This window comes from Trichogramma pretiosum, unplaced genomic scaffold (genome assembly GCF_000599845.2).
Source record: "Trichogramma pretiosum strain Unisexual culture from Peru unplaced genomic scaffold, Tpre_2.0 scaffold10, whole genome shotgun sequence".
Taxonomy (NCBI): domain Eukaryota; kingdom Metazoa; phylum Arthropoda; class Insecta; order Hymenoptera; family Trichogrammatidae; genus Trichogramma; species Trichogramma pretiosum.
The window spans coordinates 8962-21915 of NW_019641652.1; the positions used below are offsets into that span (position 1 = coordinate 8962).

Below are 12954 nucleotides of genomic sequence, written 5' to 3' on the forward strand. Positions count from 1 at the left end.
TCAACGGTCTGGGTGGGGAAAAAATCCGCTGGACCGAGATGAGCAAGGAGTTCAAGGTCCAGCTGGGTAAGCTGGTCGGCGACGTTCTGCTGGCCACCGGCTTCCTGTCCTACTGCGGCCCCTACAATCAGCACTACCGAGCCGGACTCACCACGGCCTGGATGGGCGTCCTCACCTACCGCGACATACCGTTCACCCAGGAGCTGAACATCACCAGTATGCTGGTCGACACGTCGACCGTGTCCGAATGGACGCTGCAGGGACTGCCCAACGACGAGCTGTCGGTCCAGAACGCCCTCATAGTCACCAAGTCGTCGTCGTATCCGCTGCTGGTCGATCCGCAGAATCAGGGCAAGATGTGGATCAAGAACAAGGAGGCGCAGAACGAGCTGCAGCTCACCTCGCTCAATCACAAGTATTTTCGCACCCATCTGGAGGACAGCCTGTCGCTGGGCAGGCCGCTACTGATCGAGGACGTGGCTGAGGAGCTGGACCCGGTGATCGACAACGTCCTCGAGAAGAACTTCATCAAGTCCGGCTCGATCGAGAAGGTCGTGGTGGGCGACAAGGAGTGCGACGTCATGCCCGGCTTCATGCTCTACATCACGACCAAGCTGCCGAATCCGGCCTACAGTCCGGAGATCTCGGCCAAGACGTCCATCATCGATTTCACGGTGACGATGCAGGGACTGGAGGATCAACTGCTCGGCCGAGTGATACTCATGGAGAAGGCCGATCTGGAGGCGGAGCGAGTGGCGCTGTTCGAGTCGGTCATGACGAATCAGAGATCGATGAAGGAGCTCGAGAGTACGCTGCTGCACAGGCTGACCTCGTCGGAGGGCTCGCTCGTGGACGACGAGGCGCTCATCAGCGTACTGAGAGAGACCAAGTCGACCTCCGAGTCCGTGAAGGAGAAGCTCAAGGTCGCGGCGCTCACCGAGAAGAAGATCACCGTCGCCCGGGAGGAGTTTCGAGCCGTGGCCGCGAGAGGCTCGATCCTCTACTTCCTGATCGTGGAGATGAGCAACGTCAACGTCATGTATCAGAACTCGCTCAAACAATTCTTGACGATATTCGACAACTCCATCACCAAGTCCGAGAAGAGCAGCTCGACCGGCGAGCGGATCGACATCATCCTGCGCCACCTGACCTACGAGGTCTGGAGCTTCACTCTGCGCAGTTTGTACGAGAGGCACAAGTCCCTGTTCACCCTCATGCTCGCCATGAAGATCGACTGTCATCGCGGCCTCATATCGCACACGGAGTTCATGGCTTTCATCAAGGGCGGCGCCTCGCTGGATCTCAACGCCGTGCAGCCCAAGCCGTTCCGCTGGATACTCGACATCACCTGGCTGAATCTCGTGGAGATCAGCAAGCTCGAGGTGTTCTCCGAGATACTGACCAAGATCGAGTTCAGCGAGAAGGAGTGGCGCGTCTGGTACGAGAAGGAAAGGCCCGAGGAGGAGGATCTGCCCTGCGGATATCAGAGGAATCTCGACGTCTTTCGGAAGCTGCTGCTCATACGCTCGTGGAGCCCCGATCGCACCGTGTCCCAGGCGAAAAAGTACATCGTCGAGTCGCTGGGCAAGGAGTACGGCGAGGCCAAGATTCTGGATCTGGACTTGACGTGGGCCGAGTCCGAGCCGAGGACGCCGTTGATTTGCATACTGTCGATTGGATCGGACCCGAGTCCGCTCATAACTGTGCTGGCTAAGCAGAAGCAGACCAGTGAGTAGGAACGATTTTGTTCATTTGTAATATAACTAGCCCGGAAGAAAAAAACGAGATTTAATTGGTAATTATTGAAACATTACTTTTTTTTTCAATTACAACGTTTATTTACTCTTAACAAAGTTGCGAAAATTCTATTTAAATGAAATAGTAATGAAAATACTCAAAATCAATTATAATTTGAAAATAAATTCAAGTAACAAATGATTGGGAACATCGATCAGATGAGTTTCGATCAATAAACATTTTTATTAGATAAAAAAAATTATTTAAATGAATTTCATTTAGTAAATACTTTTAATGTCTTACAAAAATTAATGAAAATTTGAAAATCTATTGAGATGTGCAAATAAATTACTGATAATAAGTATTTATTGTTCGAAATTTCTCTAATTGATCTTCAAAATGATTTATTACTTGAATTTGTTTTCATACAATAATTAAAAAGTATTTATCAATTATTCTATTTAAAAAAAAACATTACTATGTTTGGATTTGAGATCAATATGTAAAACGAACCACATTTTTAAATAATTTTAATATTTTTATGATTATATTTTTATAAAATCCAGATAATTTTTTTTACCCATGTATATTAATCGTTATTTTATTTTATTTCTCAGCACTGAAATCCGTATCGATGGGTCAGGGCCAAGAGTTTCACGCGCGCAAGATGATCAACGATTGCATGGCCGCGGGCGGCTGGGTGCTCCTGCAAAACGTCCACCTGTCGCTGCCCTTCTGCACCGAGGCCATGGACGCGCTGATCGACGCCGACCAGGTGGACGACAACTTTCGCCTGTGGATGACCACGGAGGTGCACGCCCAGTTCCCCATCGGTCTGCTGCAGATGGGCATCAAGTTCACGAACGAGCCGCCCCAGGGCATCAGAGCGAGTCTCAGGCGCACCTACCAGTCGGTCACCCAAGACACCCTGGACTACAGCGCTCAGCCCCAGTGGCCGCCGCTGCTCTACGCCGTGGCCTTCCTGCACACCGTCGTCCAGGAGAGACGCAAGTTCGGCCCGCTGGGCTGGAACGTCCCGTACGAGTTCAATCAGGCCGACTTCGCCGCCTCGGTGCAATTCATACAGAACCATCTGGACGACATGGACCCGAAGAAGGGCGTCTCGTGGCCGACGGTGTGCTACATGCTCGGCGAGGTCCAGTACGGCGGCAGAGTCACCGACGATTTCGACAAGCGACTGCTCACGACCTTCACCCACGTCTGGTTCTGCGACGTGCTGCTCAGGGCCGGTTTCGAGTTCTATCGCGGCTACCGAGTGCCGCAGACACGAAATCTGTCCAGCTACATCGAGTACATCAACGGGCTGCCTGCGACCGACACCCCGGAGGTCTTCGGTCTGCACTCGAACGCCGACATCACCTATCAGATCCAGACGGCCAAGGGTATACTGGACACGATTCTCAACGTGCAGCCGAAGGAGGGCGGCTCGCAGGGCGGCGAGACCCGAGAGACGGTGGTGTACAAGCTGGCCGAAGACATGCTGGCAAAGCTGCCCAAGGAGTACAACGCGTTCGAGGTCAAGGAGGCGCTCAACAGGATGGGCCCGCTGCTACCGATGAACATATTTCTGAGGCAGGAGATCGACCGGATGTCGAGGGTCATCAAAGAGGTGCGCACCACCCTGACCAATCTCAAGCTGGCCATCGACGGCACCATCATCATGAGTCAGGGTCTGAGAGAGTCGCTGGACGCCATGTACGACGCCCGACTGCCGGAGAAGTGGCTGAGGATATCCTGGGAGTCGGCCACCCTGGGCTTCTGGTTCACCGAGCTGCTCGAGAGGGACGCGCAGTTCCGTACGTGGTGCAATCATGGCCGGCCCAACGTCTTCTGGATGACGGGTTTCTTCAATCCCCAGGGTTTCCTCACGGCCATGCGCCAGGAGGTGACCAGAGCCCACAAGGGCTGGGCCCTCGACTCCGTGGTCCTGCAGAATCTCATCACCAAGTACAACAAGGAGGACATCAAGGAGCAGCCGACCGAGGGTGTATACGTTCACGGCCTGTTCCTGGAGGGAGCCTCGTTGGATCGCAAGAGCGGCAAGCTCGTGGAGAGCAAGCCCAAAGTTCTGTACGAGCAGATGCCCGTCATCTACATATACTCCATCAACACTACGGCGGGAAAAGATCCCAAGCTGTACGAGTGTCCGATATACAGAAAGCCGCAGAGAACGGATCAGAAGTACGTCGGTTCCATAGACTTCGAGACCGATCACAATCCTAGGCACTGGACGCTGCGAGGAGTGGCTCTGTTGTGCGACATCAAATAAAAATGTTTAGTTCTTGTAAAACAAAAATGCAATGCAGTTTACTCTTAAGTACAAATACTTATTTATTAGTTTAAAAATATATATAACATATTATCACCATTATTAATACAATTATTATTATACTAATTTTCCTTACATCACTTCCTTTGGAGGATGACTAAAAAATGAAATCAATTTATATGTAAAATTTATATAATTTTACATCATGACCTTTAAAAACTATTCCATGAATTCAATTAAAGTATCGAGAAAATTTTCGATGCACCTTATTTGGGATTCTATTTTGGTATTACCTATACCAATTTCATAAACAGGTGGATGACAATACAATCGCATACAACTGATTTGTTCAGATGGGTCATTTGATGGAATTTCAAACGACTCAAAAGTAAAATCGAAAGACTTGAATAGTTCTGTAAGATTGTCTATAAGACTTTCTACGTCACTATCAAGTTGACTTTGGCACAACATATCTCTTAATACTTTTAATGTTGTCAAAACTTCACCTTGCCTTTCTTCAAATATATCAGTATATGCTTTATAAAAGTTGATAAACTTTAAACCCCAATTTATTGGAGACATTTGAATGTTTTCTTTATTCAAAACAGTTAATTTAGGATATTTTTCTAATGCTTTTGCAAGACTTTCTTCCAACTTTTCTTTTTCTTGTTCAGTTAATTCTTTATCATTAATAAAACAGCTATCCGCTACAAGGTCTTGAATTTTGGCCAACATTTCTTTTGCAGCTCTATGTTTGGCTTCTTTTTTTGATGTGGCAATTCCAACTTCACGGAAAGTAGATACTGTACATTGAACAGTAAATATCCGGGCATGAGGTGGTCCAACTTCATCAATAGTTTCAAATTTGAGATCTTTTAAATGATTGATAGTACACAGGTCCTAGGAAATAGAAAATTTTAAGTATGAAAAAAGATTGATTCAATGAGTGCAGAAAAATAATTTAATAAAATAATATTTACCTTCAAATTGCCAATTGCATTGTGAAAAGGCATGTCTGGTGGTAATTGTGTGGAAGCCGGTAACTCAATTGGTTGTGGAGTGCGAACGGGTGATTCAGTAACACTTGGAGGCAACTGTGGCAAGTTATTACGTTCAGCTATTTTTTGTAACAAAGCTTTTGCAGCATTATGTTTGGCATCCTTTTTACTTCTGCCTGTTCCTTGAGCTTTTAATCCGTCACATGTGACTCCAACCACAAATGTATTTTCATGACCACCGCCACCGTCATGGATAAGTTGCCAATTTGGTACAGAACCTTGCTTAATCATCATTTCTTGTAATAAAGAAACTGGTGTCTTTGCTTGTTTTATTGATAGACTCATGGCTGAAAATAAAATGAATTAATTCATCTTAAATTAGGAGACAGCAATGAAAAACTTCATTTTCTTAAAAGTAATAACATCAATCTCGCCTACCTGATTATATTTCAGACGTAAACGATGAAACTAATGAAAAACAATTATAAGAATCACTTCTTACGATAATCTTTTGCCTAAACTAAAACATACAATTAGATAAAAGACAAAGATGTTCTGCCCATTCAATTTATTGGTATTCGCTGCAACTAAGAGCAGACTGTAAACTGTTTACACTGGACCCGAAACACCACGACGTGACGCGCCACAAGTATTCATTTCACTGATAATTCTCCACGAATGACGCATCTCTTGCCTAGCGGAACAAACTCGGCGTTTTGCAGGCTAGGAAAAAAAAATCAAAACAAACACGTTTGAACGAGTTTTTACTGCTGCTACAAGTTGTCATCTAGTTGTTGATAAAAGTTACTTTTGCATTAACAAATAAAATTTGTGTAGATTATTACAAAAAGAAATTGTAATTACTGTCAGAAATGCAACGTTTTTGATAAATAGTGCCTTCTAACCTCACAATCTGTCCAGTCTGAATTGAAAGTTGCCAAGAATTTTAGATAAGCATTGATTTATCACTCACAATGAAGAACTTGAAGGAATTAGGACGATTCGTTAATTTAATAAGAAATAAAAGAGTGAATATCTTTAATTTCCAATCTCGAGATTATACTTGTATCTGCATAAGCAGTTCCCCAGAAGTAAATAATAATACTAAGAATCCTTTTTTATTTAAAAATGAATGTTCAGTAATTAAACAGAATAATATTATTTTAAATTGTGCTTCACAATTAAGAAGTATATTTAGCTCTCAAACTTTAGAAAAGGGCAAAGATCGAGGTGGAGGTAAAGATAAAAAAAAACCAAAAGGAGGAAAACTTGATCTGCGAGAATTATCAGGAGTACTCGATGTTGAGGGACTGAGTGATCAAATGAGTAAGTGTGTGGAAAATATGAAAATGGATTTCGTTAAAAATCTAACTGTTCGATCAACAACTGGAGCAATAGACACTTTACCAGTCAAAATTGATGGCAAAGAATATAAGTTACAAGAACTCGCACAAATTGCTAGAAAACCAAAAATGTTGGTGCTTAATTTAGCAGCTTTTCCAACAGCTATTCCTCATGTAATTAAAGCTGTGGAAAAAAGCGGTTTAAATATCAATCCTCAGCAGGACGGTACCACTGTATTTATGCCAATTCCTAAGTAAGTATATGGAAGAAAAATTAACAAAAATTAGAATATTCTTTATTAAAATATTTCATGAACTTGCAGAGTTACCAAAGAACACAGAGAGACATTGTCCAAAAATGCAAAGGCAATATTTGTCAAATATCGAGATCAGATAAAAGATATTAGAACCAAGTCAGTAAAGTCATTAAGTAAAAGAGACGGTATATCACAAGATCAAATTAGAAGAATGCAAACTCAAGTTGAAGGATTATGCGATAAATACTTGAAAGAAGCAAATTTGATTTTGGAATCCAAACAAAATGAGCTGACAGGTGGTAGTGATTAAGTAATTTCTATTTTTCATGTAAATTGTAAAAATTAACTAATTGTTGTTGTTTTTGAGATTCACTTTACATTTATAATCTTGATTTTTACTGTTTAAAATATGGTTTCTTAAACAAATATTCATTTTTATTTGTATTACCTTTTGCACATATTGATTATATATCATAGATATATATGATACATACAAAGCAACAATAGAATTCACTTATTGTCAAACATAATTTTTTTTATTTTTCTTTGATATAGTTTATATAGTTAAAATAACTTATTTTATGTACATAATAATTATACATTTTTACATCTTAAAGATTCACATGTTCAAATTTGTCTTTACACTTTTATCTCTCATGTATTCTGTAATGGCATTACACATGATAGTTGCAGCTTTGGCTATAGTCTCAGCGGAGTGAAAAGCAATACTGATTCTTATACAATTTTTTGATTCGCCGTGATTGGAAAATCTAGCTCCAGGTATTGCCATTACTTTGTAGACCTGCTTGCACCACTCCATGAATGGAAGAGCATCAATGTCTTGAAAAAAAAGATAAAAGAACTCTCATTTGTACATTGATACTTATTTCACTTTTTCAAGTATATTATTACCTTCAGGCAATTTTATCCACACAAAGTATCCGCCTTCAGGATGATTGTACGAACAATAATTTGGCAAATGTTCATCCAGTACGTCACACAGTGCTTTCATTCTCCCCTGTCAAAGGTCATGCAAAAGCAAGAGTATAGTGAAGAAAAAAAATGTTTTCAACATTTTATCCTACCTTGTAAGTCTCTATCAGACTATCTAAATACCGATCTTCTAATTTAAGGTGCAAAAGACTCGCAACTAGTCCTGACACATAATGATTGACGGCTCCTCCGCTCTTCAATATACCTCTGAAATCCGAATATCAAGTCACTGTTCTGGATGTTCACCCGATACAAAAATCAAGCATTACTCACGAATTTTTCAAAATATTTACAACTCTAGGGCCGCACTCGATCCAGCCGACTCTCAAGGCCGGCGACAGAATTTTCGAAAAGGACCCGTTCGAAATGATATTTCCACCGGTGTAGTCCGGATCCTTCGAATCGTCGTAATTGAAGAGTCTGTGCGGTGGATATTCGTTGTTGTAATGAAGAAGATTGTAGACGTCGTCGCAAACCACGGCGAAGGCGTTGTCCCGTGCCATTTTCACGACCCTCTTGCACATGTCTGCGGGAAAAAATCGACGCGATGAAAATGAAATTCTTGGAATCGAATCGCGAACAAAAAAGAAGTCGTAATAACCGGGTGTCAGGGTCATTCCCGTGGGGTTGTGAAAGGTCGGCACCGTGTAGTACATGGCCCAGAATATCTTGTTCTCGTTGAGCGTGTAGCTCTTGTGCCTCTCCGCCTGCACCAGCTTCTCGAGCTCGTCCAGGTCGACCACGTCGTTCTTCATCGGCACGGAGACGACCCGCTTGAGGGGGAACTGCTTGAAGGCGTCGAGGGCGATCATGTAGGTGACCTCGTCGACGAAGATGACGCCGTCGGGCGCCATGACGCTCGTCAGGATGAGCTGCAGGCCGTGGGTCGCGCCGCACGTGAGTATCAGGTCCTCTCGGGCCACCGGGTCGCCGTATCGCCGTGTCAGGAACTTGGCCAGCTCCTCACGGCACTCCCACAGCCCCGAGGTGATTCCGTACTGGAAGAGATAGTACTTGCCCTCTTTCTCCTCCTCTTCCTGCGGGAAAATCGCGAATTCGAATTTCTAAAACTGCCTAATCGCGTTGTTCATTATCTTTGCTTCGTTATTAATGTTATATTTACCAAACGATGCCTGGTCGCTGTGGCCAGCAGAGTGTTGCACTGCTTGAGGAGATCCGGTCCCGGCGCCCCCACCGACAGATTCACGATGCTGCTGTTGTAGACGTTGAGGGCCGGATCGGCATCGAACAGGTGTCTAAGGTAAGGATCAACTTCGATACTCATTGTCGTTCTAGAATTGGGCTTGCGATTATTCAAAAAGCGAGCAGCTATAGCCGTTGTTGTGAGCAGCAGCGATCGGTACGCTCGTCGTCTACTGTGTGCGATGATTGTTAACATTTATACGCACTTCGACGATCGTCGTTTTTACGGATCGACGCGCACCTGACAGACCATTCGTCAACGAGATAAGGAGTTTTGCCTTTTCATCCACGTTAGATACGCGTGTAGGCGTGCGTAGACGTATGTTATTACAAAAGTACAGCAGAAAAAAAGACGCAAAAGAACCGCTAGATGTCGCGCGTTCGTAGACGATTTTCAAACCTTCGACTATATGCTTTAACTTACCTGAATGGCTTGTCGCGGTCAAGGGACTCCAATTGCGTTTTCGACGCTGCGCCGGACGCTGCTACCGACGTGCCGATTTTTCGCCTCGGAATCTCGAACGATCTCGTCCCGCAGACTCTCTTCCAGCAGATCTTTCCCGCTACCTTGCTGGCCATGGCTTGTGGCGCGAAAGTTACGCGCGCGCCCGTCTCCGAGAGCTTTCTCCTATCGTCTGTACGTGCAAAGCGACGAGACTGGTCGCGATCCGGTCAACGATGATCGGCAACGACGCACTAGACGCTTTTTGCTTTTCTTCTATATTGTTGATAAATATTGAGCCGGGGGTTGGTGCGCGCTTCTTTACTACTGTACACACGCCTACGATGTATTTTATTATTATTATCGAACGTCGATGTAATTGTTATGCGATTGTTTGTACACGAGCGCGCGTGCTCTGCTGTGTGTTATATATATTTTATAATATATTACGCCGATAATCGTCGTATCTCTCGTTTCCTTGCTTATAATATCGCGACCATTCGAGACCTTTTTATTTTCGAATCAATCATCGATGAGAAGAGAAACGAGCCGGCTATTGACTCAGCAGAATGCGTCTTTGTTTGAATTTTTTTCGCGATTATGACTTCGAGCTCGAGCTTCTCTTCGACGAATTAAGTCTCCGCGCGTATCTCTCGGAGCGTATATAAGTTGCTAATAAGCGTCACGCGCGCAGACACGATGCTATAGCGTTATATTATGTTGTGTGAGGATGAATGACACAAGAGCTATACATTCATTTATGAATTGTTGACTTTTTGTTGTTTTTTTTTATTATCTATACTTTTGGGTTGATATAATAATATATTTATAAAGATATACAATAATAAAGATCTATAAAAGCTATATGCTGAGCCACTCGACCGACTACGTGACAAATGTTTCGTTGCAGATTTTCTATATTTTACAAAATCTCTCGGCTTTTGCTTTCGTCGGAGAGAGAAAAGAAACTTTTATCACATCGGCGGTGGCCTGTATTCGAAAAATACGTATTTTCCTTAGTTATATTAATTGGTCGATCCGTTATTGCTCTTTTTTGTTGTTGTTGGAGGCATGATATTTCATTCGCGTATTTTACAAACTTACACGATGTACACAATAAAAAGTAGTAGTCATGTATAGGGTCGAGAAATAAAACGTAATCTTAAAATTTATACCAAAATACAATAATAATAATTAGTAACACTTAGTCGATAATATGCACAATATTATAAATATTGACTTAACGTTATGTTCTTTTGCGCGTTGGTGTCCTTCAAAAATAATATATGTACAATTTGCTCATTTTTTTTTCGATGTCATGATTTGATTTTATAATAAATCTGATTAATAAATATATTACTTTCATAACAATTTAATAAAATTACAATAAAAAATATTTTTCCAACACGCGCCAGCTTTGAAAATTCACTCGATTATAAAAACGCCTTTATTGTCAATGATTCGTTTGACACACTTTTCTTCAATTTTCTGTACAAAATGGCACCTTTGTAGGCCTTGTAAAGTTACGTTGTGTATAAATTTTATAAATTACGCTCTTATCTGTATAAATTAATTTTCCGCTAGTTGATAAAACTAGTTGATTCAAGTACTTTTTCGTCTATTGTATAATTATTGAACAGTTTTCATATAGTCTACGTAGTTCATGTACAATTCAAGTTCTGTTGATATAGTCAATGCAACGAACGGCAGAATTCATGTTAGTTAGTCACCCATTGTACAAATATAGTTAAACTTTGTGCGATTGAATTTTCTCACGTACAAAAGAAGCAGTTTTAAAAATTTAAGTAGAAATGCTGCCCATCAAAAATTTTGATTATCTCTTTTTCGTCGTAAAAACGACTTGTCAGCGCTACTTTTTGGTCCTGAACAATCGTTTACCTGGTTTCGACGGTTTTGATTACAATGATTCGTAAGCGCTCTTCGATTGATGATCTATTTCCGATACGGTACGTCTAAAAAAATTGTACATCGAATTGATTAATTCAATGGTTCGTTCTTTCAATGATAAAATCTTTCTATCACAGTTTATCGGTGTTATAACGAAATTTCGACTTCGTTTAACCGAAAAATATTAGCATAATTAAAAAAAAAAAGTAATTGGAAAAATAAGAAGAAAAAAAAAGCATCGCAAAAATTATTTGTCATTCTACTTGTGAGATATATTTAATCATAATATATTCTCTTACTTACACGTAATTTTGTAAAAAAAAACAATGACTTTAATTCAATCTATAATCTAAATTTATACACAATTTATAAAGTTTGTTCATAGTAGATGAGAATTTATATTACGATCTACGATTTGTAAATTACACATATATACAAGCCACGTAAAAAATGGCACATTAAGAATTTATATAAAAAAGTATATACCATTTGCACTAAAGTTCATTGTGTAGAGCCGGGATAACGAGCGACACATCGATTTTCATATATCTTTTAAATCAATTTCATTTTTTTAACAGTCGTATCGATGCGATCGCACGATCGAGGCTTTTATTCATAACATTTTTTATAAATATATATTTATAATTTTTTTGTTGCTTCTTCGAGTCAAGGTTTAACCCAACATTCTCTTACTCATATTCGTCCTTTCACACGTTATATGCATTATATCGTTACATAATCACAATCAACAAGTCACGCTCGGTTTTACTCAAGGAAGATCTAAGTACAGTAAATTATTCTTTTTTCGTTTTTCACGTAATACATGTATAGGCCAGCGGCAATTTTTGAATCGCTCAAATTGCGCTATCGTATAATATAGGGCGTCGTCAAACCGATTCAGTGTCATCTCTCTCTGTCTTTAAAGCACAAAAGATTCGTAAAATTCATTTCCGTCTTAAGGGAAAGCAGTTTGGTCGACACCCTCGCGCGCGCTCGCATAGACAGCACAAACAAACACCACCAGACACACACAAACATCACTTTTACATCGCGAGATACACAGAGTCGTTTGTGTATCGCATTGTAAGGGGCGCGCGCGCGTTATTGTTCGATCGACAACGATACAATCGGGGGAGGAGGAAAAAATTACAACTTACATCATAATATATAGTTTCGATTAGAAAACAATTAGATTAGGAAACAACTTACTTATCTCTATACAGCTGTACAATTCTTACGAGTTAATAATAATCGCACCGTTTTTTTTTTTTTCATTCGTGTCCGTGTGCGCTAATTCTCTCCTTTCTTTCTCTCTGTACACAACGCGTTTATACAATTCTAATTAGATAAATTCGAGATCCAAAGTGTGGGCCACCTTCTTCGCGCGGCGGGTCACACTTTGCTTGTGCGTATGTATAATAAATATATTCTTTCGTATAACAAGTCTCTTTAAACGGTCGTCTCGTTCTTTCTCAGCGGCTTGAGCGGCTGGAGCTCGCGCTCGAATCGATCGAAGTCGTTGTAATACTCGTGGTCGGACTCCTCCTCGTTGGCTCCTCGTTGCTTGATCTGCTGGCCGTTGATGCCTGCGAAGGCCCCGTTGGCCAGGACCTTCTCGAGGTCCTTGGGCGACGTCGGTATGCCCAGCGGCTGGGGCGTCAACGGCGGCTCGTCCTGCGACATTATGTACTCGGGATTGTCGAGCGACGTCTTGCCCGGCAGATTGAGGAAGTCCGGATACTTGCGGTAGCCGTTGTTCAGACGCTTGGCTAGTGATTCTGCG

General features: G+C 42.0%; 4 protein-coding genes across 11 annotated transcripts in view; 1 reads left to right on the top strand and 3 right to left on the bottom strand.

The window, feature by feature from the left end:
- Positions 1-4001: 4001 nt before the first annotated feature.
- On the bottom strand, positions 4002-5655 carry LOC106648636 (interferon-inducible double-stranded RNA-dependent protein kinase activator A homolog). The gene is made up of 3 exons (XM_014365682.2): positions 5464-5655; positions 5008-5372; positions 4002-4927 (listed from the first exon to the last, which is right to left on the bottom strand). Exons 2-3 carry the CDS (start codon positions 5368-5370, stop codon positions 4247-4249), a joined length of 1044 nt encoding a protein of 347 aa, XP_014221168.2. The 5' UTR covers positions 5371-5372; positions 5464-5655; the 3' UTR covers positions 4002-4246.
- A 27-nt stretch (positions 5656-5682) lies between these two features.
- LOC106648637 (ribosome-recycling factor, mitochondrial) lies at positions 5683-7051 on the top strand. 2 transcript variants are annotated; one of them, XM_014365684.1, is made up of 3 exons: positions 6024-6116; positions 6212-6622; positions 6692-7051. In XM_014365684.1, exons 2-3 carry the CDS (start codon positions 6348-6350, stop codon positions 6933-6935), a joined length of 519 nt encoding a protein of 172 aa, XP_014221170.1. In that variant the 5' UTR covers positions 6024-6116; positions 6212-6347; the 3' UTR covers positions 6936-7051. The 2 variants fall into 2 exon arrangements, with proteins under 2 accessions (XP_014221169.1, XP_014221170.1); XM_014365683.2 differs by having other exon boundaries at positions 5683-6622.
- Positions 7052-7221: 170 nt separating this feature from the next.
- Positions 7222-9536, bottom strand: LOC106648635 (2-aminoadipate transaminase-like). 3 transcript variants are annotated; one of them, XM_023460021.1, is made up of 7 exons: positions 9246-9536; positions 8742-8910; positions 8220-8655; positions 7892-8144; positions 7711-7825; positions 7538-7643; positions 7222-7465 (listed from the first exon to the last, which is right to left on the bottom strand). In XM_023460021.1, the coding sequence occupies exons 1-7, from the start codon at positions 9398-9400 to the stop codon at positions 7245-7247; spliced, it is 1455 nt and encodes a 484-aa protein (XP_023315789.1). In that variant the 5' UTR covers positions 9401-9536; the 3' UTR covers positions 7222-7244. The 3 variants fall into 3 exon arrangements, with proteins under 3 accessions (XP_023315789.1, XP_023315790.1, XP_014221166.1); XM_023460022.1 differs by having other exon boundaries at positions 8742-8874; positions 9246-9535; XM_014365680.2 differs by having other exon boundaries at positions 8742-9062; positions 9246-9284.
- A 774-nt stretch (positions 9537-10310) lies between these two features.
- The window catches only part of LOC106648579 (epidermal growth factor receptor), a 166342-nt gene continuing 163698 nt past the window's right edge, over positions 10311-12954 (bottom strand). For all 5 annotated transcript variants that reach the window (XM_014365562.1, XM_014365558.2, XM_014365560.2 and 2 more), the window contains one exon: positions 10311-12949. In XM_014365562.1, the coding sequence (XP_014221048.1) occupies positions 12621-12949 (329 nt within the window). In that variant the 3' untranslated portion in view covers positions 10311-12620. The remainder of the gene's footprint in view (positions 12950-12954) is intronic.

Excerpts from the sequence above, each read along its gene's own strand:
- LOC106648636 (XM_014365682.2), bottom strand. The coding sequence starts at position 5,370 with ATGAGTCTATCAATAAAACAAGCAAAGACACCAGTTTCTTTATTACAA. Across the intron at positions 4,928-5,007 it reads ATGCAATTGGCAATTTGAAG|GACCTGTGTACTATCAATCA; the intron begins GTAAATATTATT and ends TCTATTTCCTAG.
- LOC106648637 (XM_014365683.2), top strand. The coding sequence starts at position 6,000 with ATGAAGAACTTGAAGGAATTAGGACGATTCGTTAATTTAATAAGAAAT. Across the intron at positions 6,623-6,691 it reads GTATTTATGCCAATTCCTAA|AGTTACCAAAGAACACAGAG; the intron begins GTAAGTATATGG and ends ATGAACTTGCAG.
- LOC106648635 (XM_023460021.1), bottom strand. The coding sequence starts at position 9,400 with ATGGCCAGCAAGGTAGCGGGAAAGATCTGCTGGAAGAGAGTCTGCGGG. Across the intron at positions 8,145-8,219 it reads GGGAATGACCCTGACACCCG|ACATGTGCAAGAGGGTCGTG; the intron begins GTTATTACGACT and ends TTTTTCCCGCAG. Across the intron at positions 7,826-7,891 it reads GTAAATATTTTGAAAAATTC|AGGTATATTGAAGAGCGGAG; the intron begins GTGAGTAATGCT and ends TTCGGATTTCAG.